The 16,499-nt window shown below is 42.1% G+C and overlaps 1 protein-coding gene across 6 annotated transcripts in view; it reads right to left on the reverse strand.

The window, feature by feature from the left end:
- Positions 1 to 2,781: 2,781 nt before the first annotated feature.
- Positions 2,782 to 16,499, reverse strand: part of PABPC1L (poly(A) binding protein cytoplasmic 1 like) — a 31,450-nt gene continuing 17,732 nt past the window's right edge. For all 6 annotated transcript variants that reach the window (XM_081947002.1, XM_081947004.1, XM_081947001.1 and 3 more), the window contains 7 exons: positions 15,143 to 15,233; positions 14,088 to 14,216; positions 13,276 to 13,415; positions 11,697 to 11,790; positions 6,152 to 6,282; positions 3,682 to 3,770; positions 2,782 to 3,143 (listed from right to left, as the gene is read on the reverse strand). In XM_081947002.1, the coding sequence (XP_081803128.1) occupies positions 3,687 to 3,770; positions 6,152 to 6,282; positions 11,697 to 11,790; positions 13,276 to 13,415; positions 14,088 to 14,216; positions 15,143 to 15,233 (669 nt within the window). In that variant the 3' untranslated portion in view covers positions 2,782 to 3,143; positions 3,682 to 3,686. The remainder of the gene's footprint in view (positions 3,144 to 3,681; positions 3,771 to 6,151; positions 6,283 to 11,696; positions 11,791 to 13,275; positions 13,416 to 14,087; positions 14,217 to 15,142; positions 15,234 to 16,499) is intronic.

Below are 16,499 nucleotides of genomic sequence, written 5' to 3' on the forward strand. Positions count from 1 at the left end.
CCCTCAGAATGATAATTCAAAAAACATCTCTGTAGAGAGGAATGAGTCATGTTTGTTGGTATGTTGTATCTTTCACATTGGCCTTGTTTAGATGGGTCTGTTGGGCAGGTGTAATTTGGCAACATCTAGATCAGTGTTTCCCAACCTTGGCGACTTTAAGTCCTGTGGACTTCAACTCCCAGAATCCCCCAGCCAGCATAGCTGGCTGGGGAATTCTGGGAGTTGAAGTCCACAGGACTTAAAGTCGCCAAGGTTGGGAAACACTGATCTAGATGACCGCATATTTTTCTTTCCTGCTATAGAGAAATAGATTGCAGATGAAAAAAAAAAACACTTTTTTTGTATTCAGCCTACTATCCTGATAACTACTTGAGTAGGAGAATTGAACATCCACTTGCTATTTGGTAAAAATGCTATTCAAGATTTACCACTGTGTCACCTTAAAAAAATCCTTATATCTTCTTCAGTACCTATACATATATTGCTACTCAAATTATGCTATCTCTGCAGCTTTTCCAAGGTGGGTCTGTAGGGAGTATTACTACTACTTGTCTTAGTGAGAGAAGAGTTTTGCCTCTTACTACAGAGTAGAGACTTATGCACCAAGCATTTTGAGAAGATCCGTTTTCAATGTACCGAGGAGTATCATTTGTTCCTAGAAATTTTAGTGAGAGAGAAAATTCTTTCCTTGGTCCTTGTTGCAAGGAATAAAGCTTGTTGCTTACAGTATCAAATTACCTTGTTATTTTTAACTTTCAAAATAAACAAGCTGTTATGGATATAAATTCAGAATGATCCAAATCTCTTCTTTTTTTTAGTGTTATAAATACTGGGCATCTCTTCTTTTTGAAGGAAACTTATCCTAATTTCATCCCTACATTGTCATTGTGTTATTTCATTCCCAAGGAGGAATGGATTTATACCAGGAATACATGTAGCATCTATACTTGCGAAGCAATACTATCCGCTAAAAATAAATGTAAACCCACTAAAATCTCATAATCTGTGGAAGTTTCCAGCTTTGTGGAAGGTGGGATGAGATAGTTGAGCCACCTTTTCTTTGAGATACCATTGTCCTACAAAATTTTCAACCAATCTTCCTCCCTCATTTTTTTGGAAAGGTGGAAAAATTGATTAGGCTGCAGCTTCAATAGGCGTTGAAGAAAGTAAATTATTGGTTTTAGTATAGCACTGACATAGAATTAATTATCCAGGTGGGGGTCTAGAGAGGATGGTGTACCTATCCTGGCCTTGACTGCCTTTGAATAGCACGGCATTGTTTAAATAAAAATCAGTATATTAAGGCAGATGGAACATCAGAGGAAAGAGCCATAACTCGTATGGCATAAATACAGCCTACATGAATACCCAATTTCCAGACAGGATCTTTAGTCTTCCCTTCCTCTTTTGGAGCCAACTGGAACTGGATTACATATGTCCACAAACTAACTGCAGACATCGGCCCAAATGGTAATATTAAATGTAATTCCGGTAATATGAATAATGGTGCCATACTAATCAGGAAAATACAAGTTTATATTGAGTTTGGTTTGTGGCATATAGTATGCCATAGGCTGTATGCCGTAGGCTGAAAGACCCAGGGCTCTTCACGCTAAAGAGAGCATTTACATATTTATAAAAGCCCAATTTCCTTTTTTTGGTCACCCTCAACTGACAACTCAGTCAAGATATCCTTCTAAACCAGCTCCTGGATTAGAAGACTTGGTTCACAGTCACTCATCTGGATTAACAGACCATGCTCTAAATGGGCTTCCTTGAAGGCGACTCAGAAGCTACATGTGATCCAGAATTCAGCAGTTATGGGTGCACCTTACTATACATATATAATACCATCCCTGCATAAGTTGCAATGATTACTGGTGTATTTCTATTATTCAGAGGGTAGGTTACTGTGTACAAAGCCCCTTTATGGCACAGGGCTAGAATATTTGAAGAATTGTCTATCTCCATTTCTCTGCTCATTCAAGAATATTAGAAAGGTTTGGCATATTCCAGGTTACATCTATTTAACAGTGCCAGCATGAACTATTGTGGTTCCTATTAAATAGAACACACTTCTATTTAAGACTGTTCTAAATCTTAAGAACAGTTCTTATAAACACCCAGAGATCCAGATGGTTCCAACACTGCAAGATTTCAAAAAGGCCTTCCCACAGTCGGCAGGCAGGTCAGGGTGTTCCATGAGCATCAGTCTGTTAATCTAGGCAGTCCTCAGATTCAACTGTTCAAAGTTACAACAGCATGAGTGGTACTTATGAGAGGTCCTTGTAGTTCTGACCACCACAATGAGTTGCAGTTCTAATGTCAAAATTTCTGATGTTTCCTGACAGCTTCCACAAGCAAAAGTCAGTAGGGAAGCCAGCAGGAAACAGGCGGTCACAGCCATGTGAGGTCCTCACTTAAGGAGCCATATGGTTGTCATTAAACAATGGCAAGGAGGCCTGCCAAAACTGCCATTGCTAAGCTATGATGGTTGATGATATCACACTTAGCAACAACAATTTCAGTCCGGTGAATTTTGATGAGACAGATCTGTGTGCTTTTTAATGGTATTTTTCCTCTTGGATTTTTATTATATTCCTTTGCTTATTTCAATGTTGCTAGTGGCCAGAATTACTTGCAAGCGGACAGTCATATAAACTGAATAAAATAAATACAAAAAATAAGCATTTGAAGAGTTTTGAATCCACCACAAAACAAAACGTTTGGTGGTTGTCTACAGTAAATGTGAAGAGTAGCATCTAAAAAAGGAGACAAAGATTGGTGAAATGAAGTTTCAGCTATTTTATCAAGTCAACAGTAGGAATAAATAAAATATTGTTACAGGCTCTCAAGCTTAAGGTTACCAAAAAAGAACCAGAATTGAAAAATAAATTTGCAAAAAAACAACATAAGAGAATCATTTTGTTCCAATTTCATCTTCCTACTGCATCATTATCATATATTACCAGGATTACATAAGGGGGGAAAGTTACTATAATAGCTATTCAGTGCAAAAAAGAAAACAATTCAAATCAGGCTAGATTTTTGCAAGAACAACTAGTTTAAAGAGATATTCACAAAATCTCTGGTAACATGATGGTTTTGTCCTCTTCAGTGGGGATGTCTGTTTTCTTTTTTTCCTGCAACGACACATTTTAGTTTTAATTGGAGAAGCCAAGGCTAATTTTCTTTTTTCTTTTTACAAAATGCTGCCAGTTTTAACAGGTTTTCAAGAGCTTTTTTTTTTAGCTTCACACCCTCAGCAACAAATTCTTTTTAAATCATTTTTTTTCCCCATTTCAATGTGAAAGCGAGCATTTGCATCCAATACCTCAATTGTAAATTAGGTATGCCCCCCCAGACAGGCCTTCCTGCAGCCTTTGTGCACTTTAAATCTATTATACCATCAACATTCATTTCCTGCTAAAGCTGTGTTTCTCAGTCATTTCAACTTTAAAACGTGTGGATATCAGCTCCTAGAAATTATGGGAGTTGAAGTCCAGGTATTTTAAAATTGTAGAGAGTGAGCAAACATTGTGCTAAGGCGTTCTATGCAATGGAAAGTAATGCTTTTAAGTGGGGAGGGGGAAGGCAGCCGAAACAGAATATTGGCTTTGTAAAATCACAGACACTGGAAATGGAGAGCTAGGCTCAGCAGGTAATGCTCACTCAGCGCACCTTTGTCAGGGGAGAAATGCCATTGAACTGCTCTTGTGGGTTGCTTCAGAGATTTGATGGGCTTGAAGCACAGCTACTGCTTCCTCGATCTAACAAAGGCAAAGTAGTCAAAGACAAGATTGGAGTTTAGAACAGCTGGTTGCAGAATTTGAAATATCACTGTTTCTGCATCCAAAGAATCCAACACACAGTCAGGACAAAAAGAGCTTTAAAAGGAAGCTCCTCTTGAATTTGGCTGGTACAGTAGCGCATGCTTCTCCAGAGCCCTGCTGATGCTTTGAGATCAGCAGTCCCAGAATTCATTGGCTCCAATTTCAATTGTCTTGAAAGACCCCAAGTTGGAGAAGACTATAATAACATACTGAGACAACTATTTCACTACTTTTGTGAAATGGTCCCTGTTTAACAGATCTGGGAAGTTGTATTTAGAGTCCAGTTCATCTGTTTACTTGTGGGATCTCGCTCTCTCTACTTGGCACTGAACCCACCTTCTGATGAACCATCTTGCTATAAAATATTTGAAAAGGGGCTAATAATTAAGAACAATGCCACCCAAAGCCATTTAATTATTTCCCATTCAAATTCAATGGTTTTTTTTTAAATCTACACTTGAGCTTTTGAGATAGATGAAACTAATGCAGAAGAGGAAGAAAACAGATGGGACTTGGTACAGAGATAAAGCAGCCCAAGTACTTTTATTAACTAAACAATTAATAAACAATAATAAACAGTGATATGTTAAGACCAGACCATGAATTAAACTACTCTACAGGTAAGTCCTCAATTTACAGCCATTCATTTGGTGAGTGTTCGAAATTGTAAAGGCACTGAAAAAAAGCAACTTATGGCCAGTCTTCATACTTAAAATCACTGCAACATCTCCCAGATCGAGTGACCAAAATGTGGGTACTTAGCAACTGGAATGTATTAAATGACAATTGCACTGTCCTGGCATTATGGGGTCACCTTTTGAAATCTTCCCAATTGGCTTCTGACAAGCAGGGTCAATGGGGAAGCCAGTTTCACTTAACAACTCTGTGACTCACTTAAAAACTGCAGTGATTCACAACTGTGGCAAAAAATGGTCATAATATGGGACACACCTCACTTAAACCCCCCCCTTGCTTAGCAATGGAGATTTTGGGCTCAATTGTGGTTATACGTCGAGGATTACCTGTGCTCAATCTGGCCTTTTAGGATCAAACCTGCTCCAATACAGGTACATGAATATGCAGTAGGTACTGTATATAACAGAGAGGCTATAAAAACAAACACCTTGAAGAATACATCCTTACAAGTTTAAATGTTATTTTAAATGCAATCCTTCCCAACCTTTTGTATCACTCCCATTATATCTGCTCAAGATTTCCTGTCTTGTCATAGTTCCTTCACACCACCTTTTAAAACAAAACTTGCATTTTCACAATCTATCATGCTTTCTTCTGACCACGGTTCTGATCATTCTTAGAACTTATCATATTCATGGTAGCACTCCCATATCATGGTAAAATAGATCAGGCCAGTAATGAATACATTACTGCTACATATGGAACCGCTAGATTTCCAAGTCAGAAGTTTAGTAGTTAGCTGGAGATCAACTACCATTGAGTTCTGTTTTGATAATGTCATCCTTTCTAGAGGCATCTAGTTGGCCATTACATGAGCAGAACAATGGACTAGGTGAACATTTGCTATCACTCTTCCAGTATCCCTATGCTCATAAGGTTGAAACAGGAACGAACGTGTGTAGGAATGAATACTCCACAGTTAATATCTCTAGGCTATTGTTCTTCCCTCATGCTATCATTATAATGGATCACTATTGAAAAGTTAAACCAGATCTGTATCGGTAGATCCATACAACAGTTAAACAATTAAAGGTAAATGTTCCCCTTGCACATAGATGCTAGTCTTTCCTGACTCAAGAGGGTGGTGCTCATCTCCGTTTCTAAACTGAAGAGCCAGCGCTGTCTGAAGACGTCTCCGTAGTCATGTGGCCAGCATGACTAAACGCCGAAGACGCATGGAACACTGTTACCTTCCCACCAAAGGTGGTTCCTGTTTTTCTACTTGCATTTTTACATGCTTTCAAACTGCTAGGTTGGCAGAAGCTGGGACAAGTAACGGGAGCTCAGTCTGTTACGTAGTGCTAGGGATTCAAGCTGCCGAACTGCTGACCTTTCTGATCGACAAGCTCAAGGTCTTAGCCACTGAGCCACTGCGTCCCAAAGGACAATTACATAACCCCAATTTTGTACAGTACCACAAGGAAGAATCAGGAGGTGTAAAAGAACAAAGCAGGTGGAAAATCAGCCTGCTTAGGAAAAACTGAATTGAAAAACAGCCACGGAGATGCTATTGAGAGAATTTAACCATGCAGACCAACCTAACACAAAGTAGGATAGTTCATTTCACCTGAAAAATTTGAAATGGCAGAATTAGGGCATTTTTAAGCATGGAATCCCAGTACCTTAGACTGAAGGGATTCTGGTGACTCCAGCATAAGTAGCAGATCAGAATTATCTATCTCCAACAGCATGCCTGTAATCTTCCCAGCCAGGGTAGGGTGCCTTGCATGAATTAGAGGATAGAGACGTTCACCTATGCACAGCAAAAAAAAAAAAAGGATAAAAAAAGGAAGTACTGGGAAACCTGAATTTTTCTTGTGCTTTATAACGTCCCCAGCCACTTCTATTTCAGCACCTAACCTTCATCCAGCCCATCAACACAAGACTAAGAGGTCTGAGAAGTTTCCTACAATCTTTGAAATAGCTAATATATAGTGATCATTGTCAGGTACTATGGAAAATTTTAAATGGCAATTTCTTAGCCAGCCATTTCATGAGAGACCCAAAGCTAATCTCTCCATGCTAGGGAATCCATATCTGAAATGTAGATTCATTAACATGGGAAGTAGAACCTCAGATGGACCACCATTGCGTCAGACCGAGACCTGTCAATGTTCTGCCTTTAAGCTGTTGGGTAAAACTGAGCTGGCAGATTTCATCCTCCGCTGAACCCATGTGCTCTCCATAGCCACCAGAGTTAGAAGATGATACATAGATAATGCAGACAACCCAACTGACAGTCTGGTGTAGTGGCTGAAGTACTGGACAACAAAACGGAAGGCTGTGAATTCCAGTCCTTCTTTAGGCCCGAAAGTTGAGCTGGCTGGTTGTCTTTGGGGTCTCTAATTTTCTCTCAGTCCAACACACTTTACAGGGTTGTTGTTGTGGGGGGAAATAGAAGGTGAGAGCATCATGTATACTGTCTGAAGCTGAACAAATAAAAAGGCAGGATATAAATCTAATGCTATTTTTAAAAATCTTTGAAGACTACACCGAGTAGGTATTTTTCTCATATCATACTTCTTTAAGTAATACTTATTTGTTACTTTTCTGGCTCTCTACATCTGCCTCAAGGCCTAATGTTGTTCATTAGATATTTTAAACCAGGGGTGTCAAACCAGGGGTGTTTAAACCAGGGGTGTCAAACTGCCCGTAGCCCAGATGCATCATGAGCAGGCCACGCCCACCTCTGTTCTGCAAAGGCAAAAAATGTGATATATCATGTGACATCACCTGACCCAATCAAGTTTGACACCCGTGTTTTAGACCATACACTGATCATTCTTTTACATAGCAAATGACTAGACCAGCCTTTCCTATCCTGGTGCCCTCCATCTGTATGAGGACTGAAGTCCCAACACATCTGGAAGTTGCCAAGTTGAGAAAGACTGAGATGGAGCAATTCTTCAACAATGTAAAACAGAAAGACAGAAAAAGTGACCATCACTTAGGTGCACACACCTCTTGCATTAACAGATATTGCATTCTTTTGTTTTTATAAATATCCGTAATAAATAATATTTGGATAGAGATATCATTTCTTACAGTGCTTTGTGTGCATTAGCAATAGGTACATTGATTTGCAAACTGCTAGGCTGTTATTATTCCCTTAGCCCACATATTCTAGATCAGGGCTATCAAATTCCTGGCACGTGGGCCAGATGCGTCACATGCTGGCCACGCCCACACCTGGTTTAGCGAAGGGGGAAAAAGTCATGATACGTCATGTGATGCCATTGTGACGCTGTGAGTTTGACACCTCTGTTCTAGACTCTTTGGGAGAGGGGCGTCATAAGATCATATACATCACATTTTTGGAAGACACGTGATTCTAACAAGACTCTAACCAGGGACTTCTTGATTTATCATATGGTTTCTTATATTCTATGACTCACCAGCCAACCCCTTGTTTTTACTGTCCTATTATCATATCTTCGGTAGGAACAACTAGATGACCTAGACCCATGATGGCGAACCTATGGCACGCATGCCACAGGTGGCACGCGGAGCCATTTCTGAGGGCACAGGAAGCGTTGCCCTGTCAGCTGATTTTCGACCTTGATTTTTGGTCCTTTCGTGAACGTTCGGGAATGAACTTCTGGTTTGTGCGTTGGGCTGCTTTTCGCCCTCCTGAGGCTTTAGGGAAGCCTCCTGAAGCCTCCGGAGGGAGAAAAACGGCCCAATGGGCAACCCAGAAGTCCATTTCTGAACTTCCGTTTTGCGTGCTGAGCTGTTTTTCCCCCTCCCCAGGCTCCTAGAAAGCCTCTGGAGCCTGGGGAGGGTGAAAAATGGACTGACTGGGCCCACTGGAAGTCGGAAAACAGGCTGTTTCCAGTCTCCGGAGGGCCTCGGGGGGGGGGGGGCTCCAAGAAAGCCGTGTGTGCATGCACAGGGCAGAGGAGGGAACTGGGTGACACTCGCACATGTACAGGGGGCACGATATGGGGGGGCATTACATTATGGGGGTGGGCACATGAACTTGCACAATAGCGCACGCACACGTGCTTTTGGCACCCGAGGCAAAAAAGGTTCGCCATCATTGACCTAGGCTGATCTAAAAAAACTAAATAGACTTCATCTTGATTAAAGTCAGATAGGTAGGCTCTAAGACAGTGATGGCGAACCTATGGCACCCGGAGCCATTTGTCAGGGCACGTGAGGCGCTGCCCTGTCAGCTATCTAGCGTGCATGCGCGCGCTGGCCAGCTGAGTTCACCTTTTTAAAGGCTATTTTTCGCTTTCCCCAGGCTCCAGAGGCTTTATAGGAGCCTGGGGAGGGCGAAAAGAGCCTCCCCCGTCCCCCCCCTGGAAGCTTCAGGGACCGTCCGGATGCTTCCCTGAAGCCTTCGGAGCGCTTAAAACCACCCTCCAAGCAACCCGGAAGTCACTTCCGGTTTGCTCGGAGGGTGGTTTTAAGCGCTCCGAAGGCTTCAGGGAGGCCTCCGGATGGTCCCTGAAGCCTTTGGAACGCTTAAAATGACCCTCAGAGCATCCCGGAAGTCACTGAAGCCTCCGGAGAGCCTCCGGGGAGGGGGGAGGGGGAGGCTCTTTTCGCCCTCCCCAGGCTCCTATAAAGCCTCTGGAGCCTGGGGAGGGTGAAAAAAGCATGTAAAAATGGGGGGTGTCACGCGTTGTGCGCGCATGCGCACTGGGGGGTCGCGCGTTGCATTATGAGTGCGGCACGCCTGCACACGACCCCCCCTGCGCTCCCCCCACTTGTGGCATGCGAGCCAAAAAAGGTTCGCCATCGCTGCTCTAAGAAGTGTTTAGGCTATAGATTACATTGAGTAGACGACAAAAGCACCCCAGAAGACTACTTCTGCACTATTACAAAACAAACCTCTACATCGACTGCTTATAAAGGCATTACAAATTAAAGATAATTTCAGTAAGCTTTATCATTTCTTTACCAGGTGATTTAAACTGGAAAACTCAAGATTTGACCAAGGTAATACTTCTCCCTCTTTTCTCTCCAGTACTTGCTGTAACAATTTCATCCCTTTTGCTTGCTTTATTCTAAATGCTATAAAGTGCACATGGGTGGCATTGAACTAAGTCATGAAGCTAGATTTTCCCCTGAGAGTGTTTCTTGCATCTGTATTGTCCAGAAGCACTGGGGCAGAGGAGCAAAGCAACAAAGACTGACTCCAGGACTCAAGTGTGGTAGCCAGAAACATATAATTCAGGGTGAGACTCAAAAACTAAGCCTGTGTAGATAACAGGATAATAACCCTCATCTCTTGCAATAGAAAAGAAGTTGCATCTTATCAGCTAAAAGATGCATCTCTTCCAGTCTTTTTACCACAATTTGATTTATTCTGGTTTATGTCCCACATACAGAGTTGTAGAGGATTCATCTAAGAAACTAACCTTCTAAAATATTACATTTGCTATTAGTCTATTAGCATATGGCTTTTCAACAAATTCCCCAATATTTGGAAGCTACCCACTGTATTGGGCTTTAGGAGAACTGTAAAGACTTGGCTCTTCACCCAGGCCTTGGGCTAGGATAGAAATGGGCTCAGCAAATGCAAGAGCATGGAAAGTTATGTGATGTTGCAGAACTATGTATATTTCATTTATTCTGTTTTTATTTAATGTTGTGAGTTACCTAGAATTGTCTTGTATCAAACAGGCGGCCATGTGAATTTCTAAACAAATAAATAAAAGCTGTAGATAATTTGTAGGAAGCATTATGATAGATTTTAGAACTGGTATAATACAGGGAGTCATTGCTTAGCAATCATTCATGGAGTGACCATGATGGCATTTGAATGAGTTTTAGGATTGGATCTCATAGTTGCAGCCATTGCAGAATCTCTGCGGTCAGAATTAGAATAGAGCTGGAAGGGATCTTGGAGGTCTTCTAGTCCAGCCCCCTGCTCAAGCAGGAGACCCTATACCATTTCAGATAAGTGACTGTCCAGTTACTTCTTTAAAATCTCTAGTGATGAAGCACCCACAACGTCTGAAGATAAGCTGTTCCACTGGTTACTTGTCCTTACTCTTAGGAAGTTTCTCCTTAATTTCAGGTTGCTTCTCTCCTTGGTTAGCTTCCATCTATTGTTTCTTGTTCTGTCCTCTGGTGCTTTGGAAAATAAATTGACCCCCTTCTCTTTGTGGCAGCCTCTCAAATACTGGAATATTTTATATAGACTGCCCATGTCCCCCCTAGTCCTTCTTTTCTCTAGACTAGCCAAATCCAAATCCTACAACTGTTCTTCGTGTTTTAGTTTGCAGGCCTTTAATCATTTTAGTTGCTCTTCTTTGCACTTTTTCCAAAGTTTCAACTATCTTTTTTGTAATGTAACAAAAACTGGATGCAGTATTCCAGATGTGGCTTTACTGAGGCTTTATAAAGCGGTACTAATACTTCATGTGATTTTGATTCTATGCCTCTGCTTATACAACCAAGGATTGAATTAGCTTTTTTGGCGGGGGCTGCACACTGAGTGCCACAGACAGGTGGTTGCAATTCAAGCCCTTGCAACTGGCATGCAATTACAATGGTTGTAGTGTTTCACGGTCATCTGGTCCCTATTGGCAATCTTCACAACTGACTTCTGACAAGGATCGTAAATGGGAAAAGATAGCAGGAAGTCACAAATGGCAATCATATGACATTGCATGTAACAACCAGGAAGGATTTTGTTAATTTCAGCAACCAGAACTGCAGCCATAAGTTGGTGCAGTCACATGACATCACATTTTACAACCACGTTGCTTAGCAATAGAGTTTTCAGTCCCAATTACTGTCATTACAAGCAGTACATGTATATCCATTGACAAGAAACAATGGATGGAAACCAACAATGGAGAGAAGCAACCTGGAATTAAGGAGAAACGTCCTAACAGTGAGAGCAATTAACCAATGGGACAGAAGTTGTCTTCAGAACTTGTGGGGGCTTCATCACTGGAGGTGTTTAAGAAGAGATTAGACAGCCGTTTACCTGAAATGGTGTAGGGTCTCTTGCTTGGGCAGGGGGTTGGACTAGAAAATCCCCAGCTCTATTCTGATTGGTTGAAGTACATCCTTTTCTAGGAAACATTGTTTTCTAAGCTGAACTATGGTAAGCATAAAATATTTGATTACAACTTTTTCTATGAGAAAGTCCTGGCTGAGGGGGAAGTTCCCAGTGCTGCCTACTAGAAGATGCATACCACTCACCAAGTATTTGTTTCTGTTCTTGAGGAGGGGCTGCAGCCAACATGGATGTGGTCAAAGGCTCCTGTCCATGGACATGAATGATTGGTTCTACAGCCTAAACCCCAAGAAACAAAATACACTGAGAAGAGCCCTTCCATTCCTACCGAACAACTAATATCAACTGATGACTCTCTGTGAAGTAGCCATTGGTTAGAGCTTTTCTCAAACTCATAGAGCAGCTTTAATACAAGCATCTGTCCAACTCAAATCTTATCCAGTGAAAGAATTTATTCTTCCTCCTGGCCATATTAAAGAAACAATAAAGTACCTTTGATTTCTGTACACTATGCAATAATCAATATATATCTTAAGTTAACTTAAAAGATGGAATGTTGTTGTATAATATCTCCTTTTCATACAGAAAGCCATAAACCTAAACCTCAATTTCTGAAAATGGAGTTGTCTTAAAGGATGGAAAGCTGCTGTCAATCATTGTAGCCCAAAGATCCCCACTATGTTCTGACCACTGGGCAAACACTGAAAGTATCTTGCAGCGTCCTCTCAATCCTATATTTGTATTTTTTTTAAAATCAAGGTATGTTTTCGTGTAATCAAATGCAGAAGAGAACAATCTTGTATTTTGAGTATAATAATAGCACTAGGAATTTCAGGAGTGTAGTGCTCTCCATTTCCATCTAGAGAGAAACACAGGAAAGGAATGTTATTGGTAATCTGGTCACCTTATCATCTGATCAACGAAGTGTGCAAACATGAACTGGATAATAATCTGACTTGTTGGTTTCTCTGTGAGTGAGTTCTCACTGATATCCAACTTAAGACCATTCCCAAATTAGAATCCCAGCTCTACATCTCTTGGCTAAAGGTAAAGGTAAAGGTTCCCCTTGCACATATGTGCTAGTCATTCCCGACTCTAGGTGGCGGTGCTCATTTCCGTTTCAAAGCCGAAGAGCCAGCACTGTCTGAAGACGTCTCTGTAGTCATGTGGCTGGCATGACTAAACACTGAAGGCGCATGGAATGCTGTTACCTTCCCACCAAGGTGGTCCCTATTTTTCTACTTGCACTTTTATGCGCTTTTGAACTGCTAGGTTGGTAGAAGCTGGGACAAGTAACAGGAGCTCACTCCATTATGCAGTACTTGGGATTCAAACCACCAAACTGCCGACCTTTCTGATTGACAAGCTCAGGGTCTTAGTTTCAGTTTATTAAAGTTTCAGTTTATTAAATTTATAAACCGCCCCCTCTCCCCTGTCCCTTTTATATCTCGGCTACAATTCAGTACCTTCCCACTTAAGTGGTTCCTGTTTTTCTACTTGCATTTTTAATGTGCTTTCGAACTGCTAGGTTGGCAGAAGCTGGGACAAGAAATGGGAGCTCACTCCGTTATACGGCACTAGGGATTCAAACCACCGAACTGCTGACCTTTCTGATCGACAAGCTCAGCGTCTTAGCCACTGAACCACCCTTTTATATTTCGGCTACAATTTGCCAAATTCAGTATCTCAAAAATAACCCATCTAAGAGCAGTTAGGTTCTGCATCTAAGTGTGCATTTTAACTGCAGAATGGAAGAGTAGAGACCTGTTGCATTGGCAGAGACGTTACTGCGCCCAAAGGGTGGACATTCCTCACAGCTGAAGAATACTTGTACTGCGAGATACCACGTGAGAAAGTTGGAGAAGAGGATGCTCTTGCACTAATGGTCTGGGTTCCAATGTTGACTGGAATGAAACCAGAAATATTTTGAAGACAGGCTTTAATTGTTTCACAATATTACATGTTTATTTTTTAAAAAAAGTTTAAAATAGCACAATTCTACATTGCACCCAAACCTGGGAAGATACAGATCTGTAATAGCCTTGCCAGATTTCACATGCATGATACATGGTACAAAAGTAGAAAGATATACCCGATGACACTCCGGGAAGAAAGATTACATCAGACAGAAACTCTTGTTGAGCCTTTTGTCCAGAACAGGCTCCCAAGAAGTAACATTTTCACCAGTCTGCTGTCAATACATTTAGGCCAATTAAGCCATAAATTTAGTTTATTGGGTTACATTTAATATTAAAAGCCATAATGTGCCTTAATTGCTTTAGCTTTGTGTAAACCCATTCCTTTTGGCTAGCCCCCATGGGTTTGCTAAGTAAGCCAAGACAAAACCCAGATTAAGCATTACATAGTACTGTATTCTCAGATTATATTTTCCAATTATACAGCAACAGGCTTCCAAAAGTTAGGTTTTATGTTAAGAAATAAGTAGCACATTGTAGAATTTATTGTGCAAACTTTAAGGTCCACTTTCCTCCCTGTTTCCGGTCAGTGATTCAAAAACCAAGGCAAACCCATTCCCTTGAGAGATATAATTTGCATTCATCTGGACGAAAACCTACCCACTCTCTGGCCAGTGGATGGTACTCTGGGAACTTGAGTGGAGGCTGGTCTCATAGTGCTGACACTGGAGAGGAGGCGGCGAGGGGGTCCATTGGGTCTTACCATTGGAGAAGCTGCATGATAGGATGCTAACAACAATTAAAAAGCTTCACTCAGATACCTGATTTATGGATGAGATCACAGCAGTAGTTAATAACAGGATTCTGGTTCATTCTCATTACTGAGTTTACAATTAAGGCTACCAGCCATCACACTCCCCCACCATATTTGAATCATAGTTTGGTTCAATGGTGGGTTCCTACTGGTTCAGACTGGCTTGACCAAACCGGCAGTGGTTTGGTGGCCTGGGTAGCTGGAACCGGCAGCAACCCAGGCCTGCCACGCCCCCAAACTGGTTCTCTGGGTGATGCCAGAGGTGCCGCCATTTTGTTTTTCACTTCTGCGCATGCACATAACAATTTTAATTGCACTGCGCATGTGCGTGCAATGCGCACACGGGTAAACTGGCAGTAGTGCCTGCCAGAACCCACCCCCTGGTTTGGTTGATATTTTAAGAACATTTCTTCATCCTACACCAGTGATGGCTACCCTTTTTGGCGCCAAGTGCCGAAAGCATGCCTGCGCCCGCCCATAATACAAAGCGCACATGACTCCCTGCGTGCACCCCTCCATGTATGCGCACATGACCCTGCCCCCCCATGCACCACAATGTGCGACCAGCCCCCTGCACCTGCGCATGTGACCACATGCTCCCCACGCCCGTGCATGCACACACATCTCCTGCATGTGCCCCACATGCAACTACCGCATGCACAGCAGAGATGACAAAACCAGCTGGCCAACGGGAGGCATGGGTGCATACGTGGCAGAGCTGAACTGGGGCAACAGCTCCCGTGCTGGCAGAGAGGGCTCTGCGTGTCACTTGTAGCTCACGTGCCATAGGTTCATCACCACAGTTCTACACCGTGACATTAAAGGAAGAACTTCACACCTACACAACCACAATTCCTAACATTCACAGGCATATTTTCTGGACAATGACATTTCAACTCACAAGGATGTCTGGAGGGCTGCGTGTTCCAGCGTGGGGCTGGGCGGACCGGGACAACTGGGCTAGGACTGTAGAAAGTAGCTCTAGTTTGTGGCTGACAAGAAAGAAGAGAAGATAGCATGACCATATATAGGTATAAACTAACAAGGTATTTATTTTTACCTCATGAACAGCTTGAAACATACGAAAGAACCAACATCGGGATTCTATAAGTTCTGTGATATTTTTATTGTTGTACTTTCAGTATTATTATAGATCAGAGATGGCTAACCTTTTTGCCATTGTGTGCCAAAAGTGGGGGGAGCGCGGGGGGTCATGCATGTGCATGCCCACACCCATAATTCTATGCACCCTCCCCTTGTGCATGCATGTGTGAACCCCCTGCCTTCCCCCCGCTTTTGGTGCGTGACGGCATGGTGGACCCGTTTTCTGCCCTCCCCATGCTCCAGAGGCTTTCTAAGAGCTTGGGGAGGGTGAAAACGGCCTCCCCAGCCCCCCTGGAGGCCCTCCAGAGGCTGGAAATAGTCCGTTTTCTGACTTTTGGGTTGCCCATTGGGCCGTTTTTCTCCCTCCGGAGGCTTCAGGAGGCTTCCATGAAGCCTCCGGAGGGAGAAAAACGGCTAAAAATCAAGGTCAAAATCAGCTGGCCAGCATGTGCACGCCCGCTGGAGCTGACAAGGTAATGCCTCACGTGCCCTCAGAAATGGCTCCAGGTGCCACAGGTTCGCCATCGCGGTTATGGATTGTTGCTATCCTGCACTAAGGTTATACGTCTAGGCAATTTTTCCCAATCTGGTGCGTCCAGATTGGGAATTTCAGATCTAACTCAATGATTGATGATGAATTCATTAACATATCCAGGCAGACTTCATGGCAACAATATGAAAATGGTTTGCTATTGTCTTCTTTTTATTTCCCAGTCTAGGCTTCAGTTATATGCCTAATTGAATAATGTTACTTGCTGGAGTTGACTATACGAAGCTTTTTTCAACCTAGTGAATTTCAAATGGAATGGATCAATCAGAGCATGCTGAATGAAAAATGATGAAGCTTCTCTTCACATGCAACAATTCACTTTGTTTTTTTATTTGAAACAATCCATAGCTTGTTTCTCAGACTTCCCTTCTAACACTAGAACTTGAGGGGGATTCAAATAAAGCTGATTAGATTTTGACAAACCGAAATAATACTTCTTCACAGAGTGCATAATTACCTTGTGGAAATAATACCCATAAGAATGATAATAAGCACTAACAAAATTTTAAATTAGGGTTCCATGGTACCAAAAATCTAATTTTCCCTCCAATTTTTCATTGAAATATTTTAAGGATTAGACAAACCACTTATCTCTCTGTGAAGA

The sequence above is a fragment of the Natrix helvetica genome (genome assembly GCF_964273705.1).
Source record: "Natrix helvetica genome assembly, chromosome: 3".
NCBI lineage: Eukaryota > Metazoa > Chordata > Lepidosauria > Squamata > Natricidae > Natrix > Natrix helvetica.